This window comes from Natrix helvetica (genome assembly GCF_964273705.1).
Source record: "Natrix helvetica genome assembly, chromosome: 1".
Taxonomy (NCBI): Eukaryota; Metazoa; Chordata; class Lepidosauria; order Squamata; family Natricidae; genus Natrix; species Natrix helvetica.
The window spans coordinates 340,232,671-340,247,667 of NC_138548.1; the positions used below are offsets into that span (position 1 = coordinate 340,232,671).

At 46.4% G+C, this 14,997-nt stretch overlaps 2 protein-coding genes across 5 annotated transcripts in view; one reads left to right on the top strand and one right to left on the bottom strand.

Moving 5' to 3' along the window:
* The first annotated feature begins 1,105 nt into the window (after positions 1-1,105).
* On the top strand, positions 1,106-11,523 carry WDR6 (WD repeat domain 6). 3 transcript variants are annotated; one of them, XM_081935924.1, is made up of 7 exons: positions 1,106-1,908; positions 2,294-2,431; positions 2,855-5,306; positions 7,005-7,190; positions 9,605-9,721; positions 9,853-9,971; positions 11,034-11,523. In XM_081935924.1, the coding sequence occupies exons 2-7, from the start codon at positions 2,365-2,367 to the stop codon at positions 11,519-11,521; spliced, it is 3,429 nt and encodes a 1,142-aa protein (XP_081792050.1). In that variant the 5' UTR covers positions 1,106-1,908; positions 2,294-2,364; the 3' UTR covers positions 11,522-11,523. The 3 variants fall into 3 exon arrangements, with proteins under 3 accessions (XP_081792050.1, XP_081792051.1, XP_081792052.1); XM_081935925.1 differs by having other exon boundaries at positions 7,095-7,190; XM_081935926.1 differs by lacking the exon at positions 11,034-11,523 and having other exon boundaries at positions 9,605-9,745; positions 9,853-9,949.
* Positions 11,524-11,920: 397 nt separating this feature from the next.
* Positions 11,921-14,997, bottom strand: part of DALRD3 (DALR anticodon binding domain containing 3) — a 33,384-nt gene continuing 30,307 nt past the window's right edge. For both annotated transcript variants that reach the window (XM_081935944.1, XM_081935943.1), the window contains exon 13: positions 11,921-14,744. In XM_081935944.1, coding sequence (XP_081792070.1) covers positions 14,625-14,744 — 120 coding nt within the window. In that variant the 3' untranslated portion in view covers positions 11,921-14,624. The remainder of the gene's footprint in view (positions 14,745-14,997) is intronic.

Here is a 14,997-nt window from a genome sequence, read left to right on the forward strand (position 1 = left end):
AATTAACAATGAGCCTTGGTGCACAGTGGTTAGAGTGCAGTATTGCAGGCTAATTTTGCTGACTGCCAGGAGTTCGATCAAGATTGACTCAGGCTTCCATCCTTCTGAGGTGAGTAAAATGAGGACCCAGATTGTTGGGGTCAATATGCTGACTCTGAAAAATGCTTAGGGTTATTTATTTTATAACTTCACTTATAAGTTAACAGCTACAATTCTATATATACTTACCTAATGCAAATATTATTTGTATGTGTGTATAATTTCTAACACACAATTATTCTTTTTCACCTTATGTATTCTGCATAAAAGTCTAATAAGTTTTGAAAAGAGAGTAGTGGATTCTATAAATATAACTTGACAAAAGCTAACATTTTCAGAGGATAATATTCTCTTGAATAACATGGAATTTGAGAACTGGACAAGGTAATTGCTTGTAAAAAAATCTCCACACACTTCGTATGGCCAAAATACTGACACTGAAGCATTGGAAAGATAACTGTATGGCCACGTTTACTCGATTCACTTGTTCCTATGAGCGGATTGCCTATAATCTTGGAAATCCACACATCTAAAAGTCGCCAAGTTTGAGAAACATCGCAAAGGATTCCGAATTCCTGCTCTCTAGCTTTGCATCGAATCCCACAAACGATCGCTTTTTCTCTTTGCTCCGGGCGAATCACATGGAAACACTCTCGGGCTTCAGAGACACGGACCTTTGCTGTGATGTTGCCGTAAAGTTGCTTGCTTTTCCCTCGTGTCCCTTTTCAGCTCACGCTCTCTCCGATTTCGAGATCCGGCTGTTCCGTTCCGTTCCGTTATACTTTCCTGGGGCCGCCAATCCCAGGTTTCAATGGGCAGAGATATTCGGCTCGCTGTACCTTTAAGAAAACGTTCCTTCCCTTTCGCTACAATCGAATCTCTCCCAGACGAGAGAGCCGCCTTAGCAACCGCTATCCAATGGCGTCTCTTGGCGAAAGGGAAGCGGGAACGAGCCCCCCGCGGCATACCCAATCGGTGGCGGCGCGTGTAGGAGAGGTAAGAATTCTGAAGACTTCTTATCTCGCGAGATTGTTGCGCCAGGGTCCTTTCGCGTTGCTGCTTTCTTTTCTCCTCCGCTGTTTTGTACCTTTGCTCCGCTTGCTGGGCGAAATGCAAAAGAGTACCACGCGTTCCGACATTACATTTGATAGCCTCAGCCTGGCCTGCCTGCTTCCTGGTTATATAGGCGCCTCTTTGGGCTTCCTGCTCTGTAGATACCGGAACGTGGAGAAATGTGTAAAATGAAAAATATGGTATTTGCAGCATTTTACAGCAGAAATTAATTCGGATTCCATCCTCCTTAGTCAGCAGAGCCAGAACTTGGGGATAAACTAGATTCTGGGAAGGCACTAATGATTTCTGCATTAGTGTCTTGCAATTCTAGATTAAATCCCATCGCTGAGAGTTCTCAGCGATTCCGAAAGATCGGTTTTCCTCCAGATGATCCTTCTTCCGCTTTTACATCTCCCAGTGGCGGATTTCACCCGGTGGCTGGTGGTGTGCATCCTCCATCTGTAATCAGTGGAACAACTTGCCTCCAGAAGTTGTGAATACTCCAACACTGGAAGTTTTTAAGAAGAGATTGGATAATCATTTGCCTGAAATAGGGTCTCCTGCCTGAGCAGGGGGTTGGACTAGAAGACCGCCAAGGTCCCTTCCAACTCGGTCATTCTGTTCTGTTATTCCCTGTGTTATGGGCTTCTCCAGGCAGTCGGATCTCCACATTGTGTGTCTAAAGTACAATAGTTTGAACATGATTATTAGTTACCTCAAGAGGAAAGGGCATTGATTCTTCGAAATAGGCTTTCCTAGCTCCCCTCAGGCATAGGTGGATCCTCTTCTTGGCAAACAGACCCAAGACCACAACAAGTAGGTCAAAATAGACACTACTTTCTAAATACTGTGTTTACATGGATTTCCTTAATGTAATAAAGTGTATAGTTTTTGCATGTCAGGACTATCTGATGATATTTTATTTTCAGTTCTCCAGGTGTTAACTTTCTAATGCTCCTCTATAGATTTACTTTTCTGAGACGCCATTCAAAAATGTTTGCCACTTAAAAAGAAAAGGTTTATCTAAACTTACTTGGGAGCTGTCTTTCAGAACCAGATATGTTGATTCTGCTTGGGAGCGTCTTCCTTCGCTCTTCACGATTCCTCCATTGTACATGAAAAGACAGCTTGTTCTGGTATTTTCCTGCTTGAGCTAATGCAGATCTATAGGTTGGGCTAACCATTTTTCCTCTTTCCTCAGAGGTCTGCATAGCCATATATAAAAGGGAGAGAGAATCAAGAGGGTTTTTCACCTCCCATCCTTGAAAAGTCATGGAAACAGAGCTACTGTTGGCTCCTATAACAGCTCTGGAGATGGTGGGAGACAATCTTATTGCAGGTAAATATCTTACTTTTTCTACAATGAGAGACCACAATCCCCACTTTTTCCCCCATTTAGTGGGGATAGCGGCCATTGTCACACGGCACAAATATGAACATTGCTAATTCAAGGGTAACAATCATTTTGCTGCAGCTTGGTTTTAAAGTCAGTTTTCTGCTAAGCTAAGCCAAGATCTCTCCCCACAGTAATTAGAAGCTGGCAGAATATAATGGCCTGTGATGAAAGCCTAGAAGAAAAGGGGCAGCAAATAGGAATCCCGTTTAGGATCAATAAGACTACTATCTATGAAATACGTTAATGGAGTTCATAGGAATTTGGCAATCAGATATATGTGGATGGGCAATCCTGGGGAAAGAGAGTGGTATGTTGATAGCATGCGAAATATGCTGACTTGACATTCTGGTGTTTCTCTTCCTTTAGGAGAAGGACCCTATATAGGCATATATAGTTTGGAGCCTAACGCCAGTCCATCAGCAAGATGCTCCAAGCAGGTCCTTCAGAACTATACTGTCCATGGTATTAAGGAGCAGCAGAGTTTGAGTCCTAGAGATAACCAATCCCCAACCCTGGCTGTCTTTGGAGGCAAAGGCTTTGTGGTTGTAGAGCTCCGCTTCCAGAACAGCTCAGTGGAACTCAGTGAAGTCTTTCCTTTCTGTGAGCTGCACGACTGGATCTGGGACCTGCAGTGGATGGAACGCAGGACGGAGAGGCCCAGCAGTCTGGCTGTGGCCTTGGGTCACAATTCAGTGGCATTATATGACTGCACCAGCCAGAGGGTTCTCCAAGAAGTGCACTGCCAAGAGAAGTGTATCCTTTATTCTGCCCACTTGGTGGGGAGCCACTGGGAGACGTTGGTTCTGGTGGCTGGCACCGTTTTTCATCAGTTGGTGGTCTGGGGTGTGGCTGACCAGACAGATGACACAGGAAGAATAAAGCCCTGCAGTAGGATCAGTGGACACAGCGGTGTCATCTTCAGCATTCGCTTCTTGGAGAGCCAGGGCATCCTGGCCTCTGCCTCGGATGACAGGAGTGTTCGGCTCTGGAGCATCGGCGACCTCAGAGCATCTCCTGCTCTGATCCCGTGCTTGCTGGTGTGCTACGGGCACCAGTCCAGAGTCTGGTCAGTAAGACTGCTGAGGGATTACATCATCAGCATTGGTGAGGATTCAGCCTGTCTTGTGTGGACCTATCAGGGCAAGATTGTCCACAGCTTCAAAGGACACAAGGGCCAGGGACTCCGGGCGGTGGCTGTGGATGAGGAGCGAGGCTGGGTGTTTACAGGGGGAGTCGATTCGGGCATTAGACACTGGTGCCTCAAGGAAAGAAGCAGCACTGGAAACAGGCTCTCGCAGCTGGATTTTGCTTCCTCTGGCAGAAAAGGATCCCCAAGGGCAGTAAAACTAGTGGATGAAAACCATCTGTTGGTGATGACTGATGACGGGGCTGTCTATTCCTGTGACTTGATTTCTAAAACTTGGGCATGGCTCCTGCAGGACGCCGCTTATCAGTCTTACAGTCTCTTAGAAGTGTCCAAGCTTGCCAGTGGAGACTTTCTCTGTGCCATGGGCAACTTGTCAGGGCAGGTGAAAGTTTTTCCGCTCGGCAGTCCCGCCCAAAGCAAGGAGATAAACCTCTTTGAAGGGAAAGTGCACAATTTGACTTGGGTCGCGGATCCAAACCGGAACCTCAATACTTGCAGCCTCTTTGCTTCTGGCCCAGCTGGGACTTTGCTGTGGCTGGAGGCCTCTTGGCGCCCACGTGGAGGCACAACAGTGGTGCTAAAGCAATGTTTTCTCCTGCCAGTCTGCAAGCAGCGATGGCACACCTGCATTGCTTTTTTGCCCGGGGAAGAGTTTCTGCTTTGTGGCGACCGCAGAGGCTCTCTTATGATGTTTGCCTGCAAGCCAACTCCGGGACTGGAAGAAGCACAAGGAGGAGGTGAACCCGGCAGTTCTACTTCAGAGACTGCCTGTGCCTTGCCTGGATTTTCCTTCCCTAGTGGAAGTGGAGAGCCCCATGCCGAGAGGCCTGTTTCGCTGCTTTTTGGGCTTCATGGGAAACAGGGGGTGACCTCTGTCACCTCCCACGGTGGCTTTATTTACAGCACGGGGAGGGACAGCTGCTATCGCCAGCTGCAAGTGAAGGATCGGCAGCTCCAAGTGCTGAGGAAGCAAAAGCCGTGCAAAGACCTAGAGTGGCTGGAAGAGCTACGCTTTGGCCCTGATGGGAGCCTGAGGGTGCTCGGCTTCCATGCTACCCACTTTGTAATTTGGAGTGCCAGCAGCAGTGAGAGGCTCCTCTGCATTCCCTGCGGAGGTGGCCACCGCTCCTGGAGCTACGCCCACTGCCTTTCCGCAGAGACCTTTGCCTATATCAAAACTGGGGGAATTTGGTTGTACCAAAGTAAAGACGCCGCCAGTGGGCAGCGAATCCTGAAAGCTGCTCTGCACGGCAGGGGGATGACATGTGTGTGTCACGTTGGTAGCCTGGAAGCCTCTGGGCAAGAGAGGATCAGTATTTTTGCTACAGGAAGTGAGGACAATACGGTCAACATTCTTGCTTTTAATGTGCAAACTCGCAGAGTGACCCAGCTCGCTGCTCTTGGCGACCACATCTCCAGTGTAAGAGCTCTGACTGTGGTGCAGAATGGCGTTAGTCAGCCTGAGAGGGAAAGGATCTCCGCTATGCTTTTTTCTGCTGGGGGACGAGCCCAGATCGAGTGTTATCGTTTAGCGCTCAGCCCTAAGCCTGGTTCCAGCAGCAGTAGCAGCATAGCCTGTCAGGTGGTCCATGTGGCATCGCATCGCTTAGATGAGCACTGGGACTACAAGAAGAATAAGCACAAACTCATCAAGATGGATCCAGAAACCAGGTAGAAATAAATGGTCTTTTCCTATAGCAATAGCACTTAAACCAGGGGTATCAAACTCTATTTCATTGAGGGCCACATCAGGGTTTTGTTTGATCTCAGGGGCAGGTGGGCAGTGGTGGGGGAAGCTCAACTCCTGTCGGGGGTGCCTGTGGTGGCCTGAGCACTCTACAAGCGAAAATGGGCCCTCACAAGCTCCGTTTTCTGCTGTGGCGGCCTCCTGAAATGCTCTGTCAGCGAAAACAGAGCTCCATTTTTGCTGGCAGAGGCACCGTGGGCTAGCCCATCGCTGTTTCCAGGGTAGCCCCTCAGGCCAGATCTAAGCACTCCGTGGGCCGGATCTGGCCCACGTACCTCGAGTTTGACACCCCTGGCTTAAACTTATATACCACTTCACAGTGCTTTATAGGCCTCTCTAAGCGGTTTACAGAGTCAGCATATGACCCCCAACCATCTGAGTCCTCATTTTACCCACCTCGGAAAATATATAACTGTATATTAGGACCACCTGCACTGGTGCTATGATTGACCCCCATATATAAAGTATACAGCCTTGTTTAGCTTTTGAGTCTAGGCTGTTGATTCTCTTTGTGCATTCAGCTCCTTCAACGCATGTGCATGTAGTACAAGTAATCCTCATTTAATGGCTGGTGGGATAGCGACTGTTTGACATTGCAATGGAAAGGTATTTATGACCCTATTTCAAAGTTCCGACAGCCAGGCATACCCGCATTGCGTGCACATCCACACACATCCACAGAGTGACATGATTTCATTTTGAACGCATGGCAACTGGCTTGCATTTTTGGCCATTTGCACTTCACAGGATCACAATTTTTGGTGTTTTTGCCAATTTCTAGGGTTTACATCCAGTAAATGTAACCATTTAGGACTAAATCTATTCTAGGCTAAGTTACAGTCGTGAGTCAAGAACTACCCGTATTCATTTCTAATTGCCTTCCAGTGTAATTTTCATGACCATTTGGTTTTTCGCTTTTTTCACAAATCAACCAGGTATTGCCCATAATAAAAGCTGATCTAATAGAAACTTCACTAATAAGCGGGCAAAATGTATTGAGGCTCCAGGAGTTGCATCAAAATATCAAAACTACTGTGAGGTTTTCAACCTGCTCTGTGGTTTGTGTAAAATGTTGCACACACCCCCAAATTGATTAAATTGTCAGCAGAATTCTGCAAAGTTGGAGGTGAGGAGGTATCTGTAGGATCACCAGTTCTCTTTACGGGACACAAATGCTAAAAACACTACACCCCAATTGTAACAAAAATCTGCTCTAATGGTTTAGACCAGTGTTTCCCAGCAATTTTAAGACGTGTGGACTTTGACTCCCAGATTTCCCCAGACAGCATGGCACAACTGCATGGTCACAAGTTCTATGGGGGAACTGCAAAGCCAGGGCACACACACATTTCCCTGTTAAATATCACTACTTCCACAGAATACAGGGATACTCCATCCTTCAAAGATTTAAATGTATGTTCAGCATTTTGGTTAAAAATAATAATAATATGATGACCCTTTTCATATCGTTTCAATCTAATTTTAAGCTTATTTGTGAAAGACTGGTGGCTCCTCTACGTTCATTACGTGTGTGTGTGTGTGTGTGTGTGTGTGTGTGTGTGTGTGTGTGTGTGTGATCTATGATAGAGACCAGAGATAGTAAGCAGCATGCCGTTTTCTAGCTTGCATAATGGCTGTTTCTCTTCTGAAATACGAAACTGGCAGCAAATGAAAATCCTCTCTGGAAGAAGTGATGGACTTGTGTGTTCCAGGTACATGTCGGTGGTGGTGCTTGCTAGGATAGAAGAGGCGGAATTGCCCGGTCCCTTGTGCTTCCTAGCTGCTGCTTGTAGTGATGCCTCTGTCCGGTAAGGAAAATTAATTCTGCTCTTCTTGTTTTGGGGATTCGGATGGCTAGAATGGGCTTTGCTTGTCAGAGCAAATAGACCCAGAGAGGAGGGAAGTAGGGGGGAAAAAAAAGACAAGGTGGGCCAGATGCTGTTTATTCCTATGAAGCATTTCCCCCACATTCAAGCAAGAAACAGGAACAGGTACCTGTATTTTTCGGACTATAAGATGCACCTAAATTTACAGGTGGAGAACATCGAAAAAAAGTTTTTGGCCTCTGTGCGTCATGCTTTCATCCTCCCTGGCCCCAGAAGCACTCTACAGTCCTCTGCACGGACCGTTTTTGCCAAAAGCGTGCCCATTTTAGGCCTGCAGGATGCTTCTGGGGGCTTTGGAGGGTGAAAGCATGATGTGGGAGGGCTTGGGAGCCCAAAAACGGGCTTTGCAGAGCACTGCAGAGTGCTTCTGGGGGCTGGGGAGGGCAGAAACCTGATGCACAGAGGGTTCGGGAGGTCAAAAAAGCCCATATTCGGTCTATAAGACGCACCTAAATTTTCACCCACTTTTAGGGGGGGAAAGGTGCATCTTATACTCCGAAAAATACAGTTTTTAAAGAACTTATAAAACAGCCTCTCACACAGCAGTGACTCCAGGTGGCGTGCAAAGATTAAAATATCATGACAGTATAAATGCATGACACCTCAGGTAAATAGTAACCTCCCAAATCAAAACCGCATCACCAACCAAATTCATCTAATTATCTCTCCCAAAAGCCTGGAGGAGCAGCCACTCTTCAAAGCCTTACAAAAACCTAATAGGAGCAGGGGCCTCTGGATCTAAGATAGTTAAGACTAAAACATGATGAACAGTTGCAGGAGCTGTGTATGCTTAGTTTAACAAAGAGAAGGACTAGGGGTAACATGAGAGCAGTCTTCTAATATTTGAGGGGCTGTCAGAAGAAGGGGACAACCTTTTCTCCAAAGCTCCGGAGGCTTCCCTGAAGCCTTCGGAGCGCTTAAAACGACCCTCTGAGCAAACCGGAAGTCACTTCCAGTTTGCTCGGAGGGTCATTTTAAGCGTTCCGAAGGCTTCAGGGAAGCCTCCGGACAGTCCCTGAAGCCTCCGGAGGGCCTCCGGGAGGGCGGGGGAGGCTCTTTTCGCCCTCCCCAGGCTCCTATAAAGCCTCTGGAGCCTGGGGAGGGTGACAAAAGCATGGAAAAATTGGGGGGGGGGGTTTGCGCCTGTTGTGCGCGCATGCGCACTGGGGGGGTCGTGCATTGCATTATGGGTGCAGCACACCCGCACAGGACCCCCCTGAGCTCCCCCCACTTGTGGCATGCGAGCCAAAAAAGGTTCGCCATCGCTGGTGTAGGGTGTCCTGCTTGCTTGGGCAGGGGATTGGACTAGAAGACCTCCAAGGTCCCTTCCAATTCTATTATTCTGTAGTGGGGTTGCAGTTCCAGACCTGTAGAGAGAGCTTGGCTGTGGAGTCCAACAAGATGTTGTGTTTTTAATGAAAGAGACCTAGAAATAACATGCCCTTCCTGATAGACCTGGTGTCAGGTTTCGAAGGGATAATGAAACCAGCCAAACACAGAAACGGTTTGTAAATGCAGTTTGTATTCTTCCTTCCGCACGAACTGACCAACAAAGCACTAAGGCAATGAATAAATTGTCAGAGCTGCCACCCGGTGCTTTGCACCCCCTTTTATAGCTACATTGGTAATTAAGATAAGAAAGCCTTGTGTGCACACCCATCACTTTGTGACCCAGAGCAAAACCACCCGGCAATTAATCATGGATTGTTAGCATGAACTTCTTCAGTTTGTGCAGGTGAGACGGTGAGTCTTGGCAGCTGGCCCAGTCTTCTGCCCCCTGAATGGCAGCTCCAGGCCTCGGAGCTGACACCTGATGGAGCAGGCAGAAACAATGAGCGATCACCTGGTCCTATGCCATTGTACGGCTTTATAGATGGCATCCTTGAATTGGATTCAGAAGCCTACTTGGAGTCAGTGTAGCTCACAGAGTGACAGTGTTGTATCAGCATTTCAAGAAGTCCACAGAGATTCTCAGTCATCCAGGTCATGGTTGTCCCAAAGGTGCTTTTTCAAGAGGCAACTAGACTTTCTGGTTTTTTCTTTGAAGACATTTTGCTTCTCACCCGAGAAGCTTCTTCAGCTCTGACTGGATGGTGGGGAATGGAAGCATTCAAGGAATCAAGAATGCAAGGAATAAAAACTCTTCCATTCCCCACCATCCAGTCAGAACTGAAAAAGCTTCTTGGGTGAGAAGCGAAGCGTCTTCAAAGAAAAACCAAGAAAGTCCAGTTACAAGAAAGTCCTTTTGGGACACCATATCAAGAGAAGACCCTGAAGAAAATATGAGCTCTGTATCCATTTAAGCACCTTCTTTCCTTTTTTTTTTTTTTTGGCAGATTGTTCCTGTTGCTTGAGAACGCCAAGAAGTTGTGTCTCATAGCAGAATCCTTTCACCATCAACACTGTGTCTTGAAGGTCGAGGCATTTGCCTACAAGATGGCTAGTGGGAGAAGGTAGGAAGAACAGAGCAACGGCATGTGAGTGCCACCTCCCAGGGCCAGGAAGTGCTTGCATTAAATTTGGAGCAGAGAATCAGACTGGAGGACTGCAAGAACTAATTTTAGAAATACCTTTTTCTTTTCAGGAGACACTTTATGGGCAGTGCGGCCACTGATGGTAGCATTGCATTTTGGGACGTTACTGCTGCCCTCAGTCATATTTCAGCAATTGTAAAGACAGGAGACATTCCGGTGAAACCCCTAGGTAGGTGTTGGCTGTCCCGATGACGCAGCCTGAAAAGGCCAGTGCATCCCCTTTCTTGTAAAGCTTCTCAGCTGGAGTTTCTGTTCATCTGAAGGTACGGTTGAGCCTTTGGATTGAACTACAAAAGTGTGTATGGTCAAGGCTATGGTTTTCCCAGTGGCAATGTATGGCTGTGAAAATTGGACCATAAGGAAGGCTGAGTGCCAAAGAATGGAGCCTTTGAACTATGGCGCTGGAGAAGACTCCTGCGAGTCCCTTGGACTGCAAGGCAATCAAACCTGTCAGTCCTAGAGATCAACCCTGACTGCTCTTTGGAAGGCCAGATCCTGAAGATGAAACTCAAACAACTTTGGCCACCTAATGAGAAGGAAGGAATCACTGGAGAAGAGCCTAATGAAGGAAAGATTGAGGGCAAAAGAAGAAGGGGTCAACAGAGAATGTGGCTGGACGGAGTCACTGAAGCAGTAGGCGTGAGATTAAATGGACTCTGGGGGATGGTAGAGGACAGGAAGGCCTGGAAGAATGTTGTCCATGGGGTCACGAAGGATCAGACATGACTTCACACCTAACAACAACAAAATTCCTCTCCAATCTTAAGACACTTTCAGTGTACAACTGTTTCTTGTAGTTCTACCTGTCAGGGAATTGCACAACTGGTGTCCAAATAAGAGTCAGAGACGCTGACACGAACTTGTAGTTTTATATAAATAAATGTATTTTACGTTTAGATTTACAGCAAACAAGATAGTCAGGCACGTCACTACATCGTCAGGTAAATCACACAACAGCATACAGAGCACACAGAAGAAAAAGGGCCAGAAAAAGGGAAATTCCCATTTCTTACCCAGCAACCAATCATAACATAGATTGCCTCACGCAGGAGCCCGCACTCTCCAATAATCAACTAAGAAATGTGTGTTCTGGCCCATTATGCCCTTTATTGTTCCAGCTATTAAATTAAATATCTTAACACTACCTCACCTTTCCAATTTTTAAAAAAAACTGCTCAAGGAGCCAGCAGTAAATTGCGGAAAAATAACCAGCACTTCTGTTCTTTTCCAGCCCTGGAATCTCCACTCCTGACCGTTCAGGCTCACAGCTGCGGTGTGAACAGCCTCCACATCCGGAAAACAGCCAAGAGACACTTTGTAGTGGTCAGTGGCAGTGATGACGGGTCCATCTCTGTCCATGTTATTGAGGTGAAGGCTGAAAGCGCTGTGGGCCAGGAGACCCCAGCCAGGGCTGGCATCCAAGTGATCAGAAAAGTATCAAGGCTTGGCGCTCACGCAGCTCCTGTGACAGGAGTGAGGCCCCTCCACCTGGACTTCCTCCTTTCTGTGTCAGTGGACCAACGCTTGACCCTCTGGAGTCTCCGTGAGGACAGCTTGTCGTTCGTATGGAGCAAATTCTGCCACGTGGCTGATGTGGCCGCTCTGGAGTGTTGGGAAACTGAAGGACACAGCTATCGCGGTGTGATATGTGGTCAGGGGTTGCAAGTCCTTTCCTGGGGGCTGGATGTGCAAGGTAGAGAAATAAAAGGGGGAATCTGAAATGGCTTCATTCCATTGAAATTCAGAAGAGGAAGGAGGGCAAACAGCAGATATCAAAAGGAATTCTGCTCGGAGCATCACTTGTAGCAAGGTGAAAGGCATCGTTATCCCAATTTCACAAAGGGTTTGGATCACAGGGCCCACTTCACAGGGTGGTGGTTGTGGGGAAAATAGGAGGAGAAAGGTGTGTTGGATTTGTTTGCTGCCTTGAGTTATTTGTAAAAACAATAAAGGTGGAATATAGATAGATTAGATAGATAATAAAGCAGGGGTGTCCAAACTTGGGAACTTTAAGACTTGTGGACTTCAACTCCCAGAATTCTGGGAGTTGAAGTCCACAAGTCTTAAAGTTCCCAAGTTTGGACACCCCTGTAATAGAGACACAGACAGACAGACAGACAATAGATAGAGATAGACAGATGATAGATAGATGGATGGATGGATGATAGGCATTCCAGGGCAGTAGGACTTCCAGGGGCCGGAGAGATGAGTATGTGGTGGTGGTGGTGGGTGGAGTGTATTGCACCCCACAAACTCCAGTTTAGAACAAGTGGCTCCCAGTGCTAAGGACCTTTGCCCTTCCCCATATATGGTGGCCTTTCTCCATTAAGCCCGATTCGTCTTTCGTCAGTATCTTCTGCCCTGATACTTGCTCCAATAAGACTGTTGCAGAGTCGTGTCTTTCAGACCAGTGCTTGATAATCCAGCATTTCATTCCTGGCCTGACAGTGGTTATGGTTTCTCCAGAGCCACAGGCATATTTCATAAATCCACAGCATGGTTATACCAAGACTCCTTTGGTGCACTTGGAACTAGCAAAGGCATCAGAATAATAACTTGATCTGACCATCAAAAAACAATTTTGCAGAGTGTTCCGCACAGGCAGTACTCATTAATACAGGCGGCTGCATTTCAATTCCAATGTGGCAGTCCAGCCACACTTTGCTCCCAATGCTGAACAAAATCAGGTTATCAAGAAAGAGTATCCCTGGAAGGAATTGGTAGTTCCCTTCAGTGGGTCAGGCTTAAGAGCTCAGACGTGCCTAAAGCAAGTGTCATTGTCTACCCAGGTTGTCCCATAAAGACAAGGGTGACTCCTTCCTTTGGGAAGTGCTAGAACCAAACAAGTAATCGCCCTGCTCCCGAAAGACGCAAGCGGACAAGCCAGCAGGAAAAGATGGGAAACCCTATTACGCATATGATTTTATCTTATCCGGGAGATCAAGGCAGCACATATGGCAGGTTCTCCCATTCTTCTCACAAGTTCCTGCTGTGGGACTAACCAAATCAAGGTCACCCCATGAGCACCTATGAGTGGAGGAGAACATGGTTTGATTCAAACCCAGCACTTTATTATTTACCATAAAGGAAAAGTAGAGGTAAAAAATTAGGCTGTTGTTCTGAGCTCCAAGCTTGGCAATTTGGTTGCAAACTATTTGAGGAGACATCGTCAGTGCGCTTTGAATTGCGTTCGTCTGTCAGAACACTGGCCTTTTAATACCTTTTTCAATGATGCAAATTAGTGTGGATGTTGTTTGTTCCTATAAAATCACATAAAAAGGTATTTAAAGGCCAGTGTTCTGACAGACGAACACAATTCAAAGCGCACTGACAATGTCTCCTCAAATGGTGATGAAATGTTTGCAACCAAATTGCCACGCTCGGAGCTCAGAACAACAACCTAACTACCAACCCGAGCTACTAATAGTCAAATACATTTCAAGAAGTGAAAAATAATTTGGATCTGATCAAAATTTAGGACTCCACGAATCCTCAAAGTCTAATTGTTCTCTAGGATCTATCTAGCACTACCGGATTGCTCATTCATAATCTGTGGAGAGCAGTTTCCCACTTGCCAACTATTTGCTTCTACTCTATCAGAAATCACGGTACTATGGATAGATCTTCAAAAGGTGAAATTCTGTTTTGCAGAGCATCTCTTTCTCAGTAACGGTTGCTCGAGATTCCTGCAGTTTCTTCCCTAGATTTGAAGAGTAGGCTCCAATTACTAAGCAGACATGGAGGCTCTCCTTCCGCCAGAGAATGCCTATGGCAGAGGTGCATCCGGGCACTTTCAGAGCACATGGCAGGGAATAAGGTGGGCCCATGGTCCCAGGATCACCAATCTCAATTTCAGCTGCAATTTCACCTTGCCCTTCAAGTTGCCACCACATTGTGACCATCAAGATTGGCTACAATGTAAAAAACCCGTTGGTCTGAGGAAACAGTGGCAATAATTAATGTCTATCATTGACATTTCCCCAAAGAAGATGCTGGACTCACCACCCTACACTAAGAACTGTGATATCCACTATATCAATACTATCTGATGGGCCATGTGATGGGCACATGAGGAGAAAAATAAAGGTGGGTAGCACACATTTTATTGCATTACTGTGTTCTCCATACAATGTTATGGTCCATGAGAGCGGATGCTGAGCAGGTTGCTGATTATAATCTCAACCTGCTTTCCCTTGTCTTTTCATAAGCCGTAGAACAATACTATAACTGAGCCTTTGTCCACCACCTGATGTTTAGATAAAATTAGTAGAACAGTACGAGCTTGTACAGGGAACCCTCGAGGAACTGCAGTCACAGAGCTCCATGTGTCTGTGTTACTTTATTTACACACACTCTTGCCTTGCTACTGGTATCAACATTTTTTTAATTGTATGAAAATAAACATTTCCAATTTTAGAACAGAATTTAAAAACATGTAAGTAAACAAGTCATTTGCATCCACCAGCTTTCTATTCATTAGGCTTAAGTATTCTTAACACTGTTTAAACCCAGTGCGATCTGAAACGAACTTCAGAAACAAGGCACTTATAATACAGGATACGTGCCTCTTTCTCTGCTCCATGACTGCAATTCATTATCTTCCAAGAATTTCTGAATCATTTCAGAAGTTTATGTGCCCTGTTTTTATCAATTCAGAGCATTAACAAAACGTGTGTCCTGCAAGGATATGCAGAGTAGCTGTCCATTAGTCAGTATAGTGTAACATCCCATGCTCCATTCTCCTTCTCATAGGAATGGACTCTCCCTCTTCACCAAAGGGAGGTGGAGGCGGTTCCCAAGCCCAGGTATGAGACCAATCTGATCAGATCTGACTTAGAGGAGGTAGGTGGAAGGTGGCCAGGGCGCTGTGGAAGACTTCCCTCACAGCTCTCATCAGCTGCAACCGGGCAAACATCTGGCTGAACAAATGGGGACGTGGCTCCTGTTGGGAGGCAGAAGTAATGATCAAGATGGTGTGCAGAGGCACAGAGACCGCTTTCTTTGGGGGGGGGGGGGGATGAAATCCTTTCATGTTCTCCTTTTTCTTTCTTTCTGTGGCTCTGCTTGGAAAAGATGCATTTCGCCATCCAGATATGAGCTGGGCTCACACAATAAATAGCCATAATGGGAGAATTTCATTTTTAGTAACCAGTTAAGGCATTTTCTGTGCTATGGGATTTTCCAGTGTTACGGAA

Excerpts from the sequence above, each read along its gene's own strand:
- WDR6 (XM_081935924.1), top strand. The coding sequence starts at position 2,365 with ATGGAAACAGAGCTACTGTTGGCTCCTATAACAGCTCTGGAGATGGTG. Across the intron at positions 7,191-9,604 it reads TGTAGTGATGCCTCTGTCCG|ATTGTTCCTGTTGCTTGAGA; the intron begins GTAAGGAAAATT and ends TTTTTTTGGCAG. Across the intron at positions 9,722-9,852 it reads AAGATGGCTAGTGGGAGAAG|GAGACACTTTATGGGCAGTG; the intron begins GTAGGAAGAACA and ends TTTTCTTTTCAG.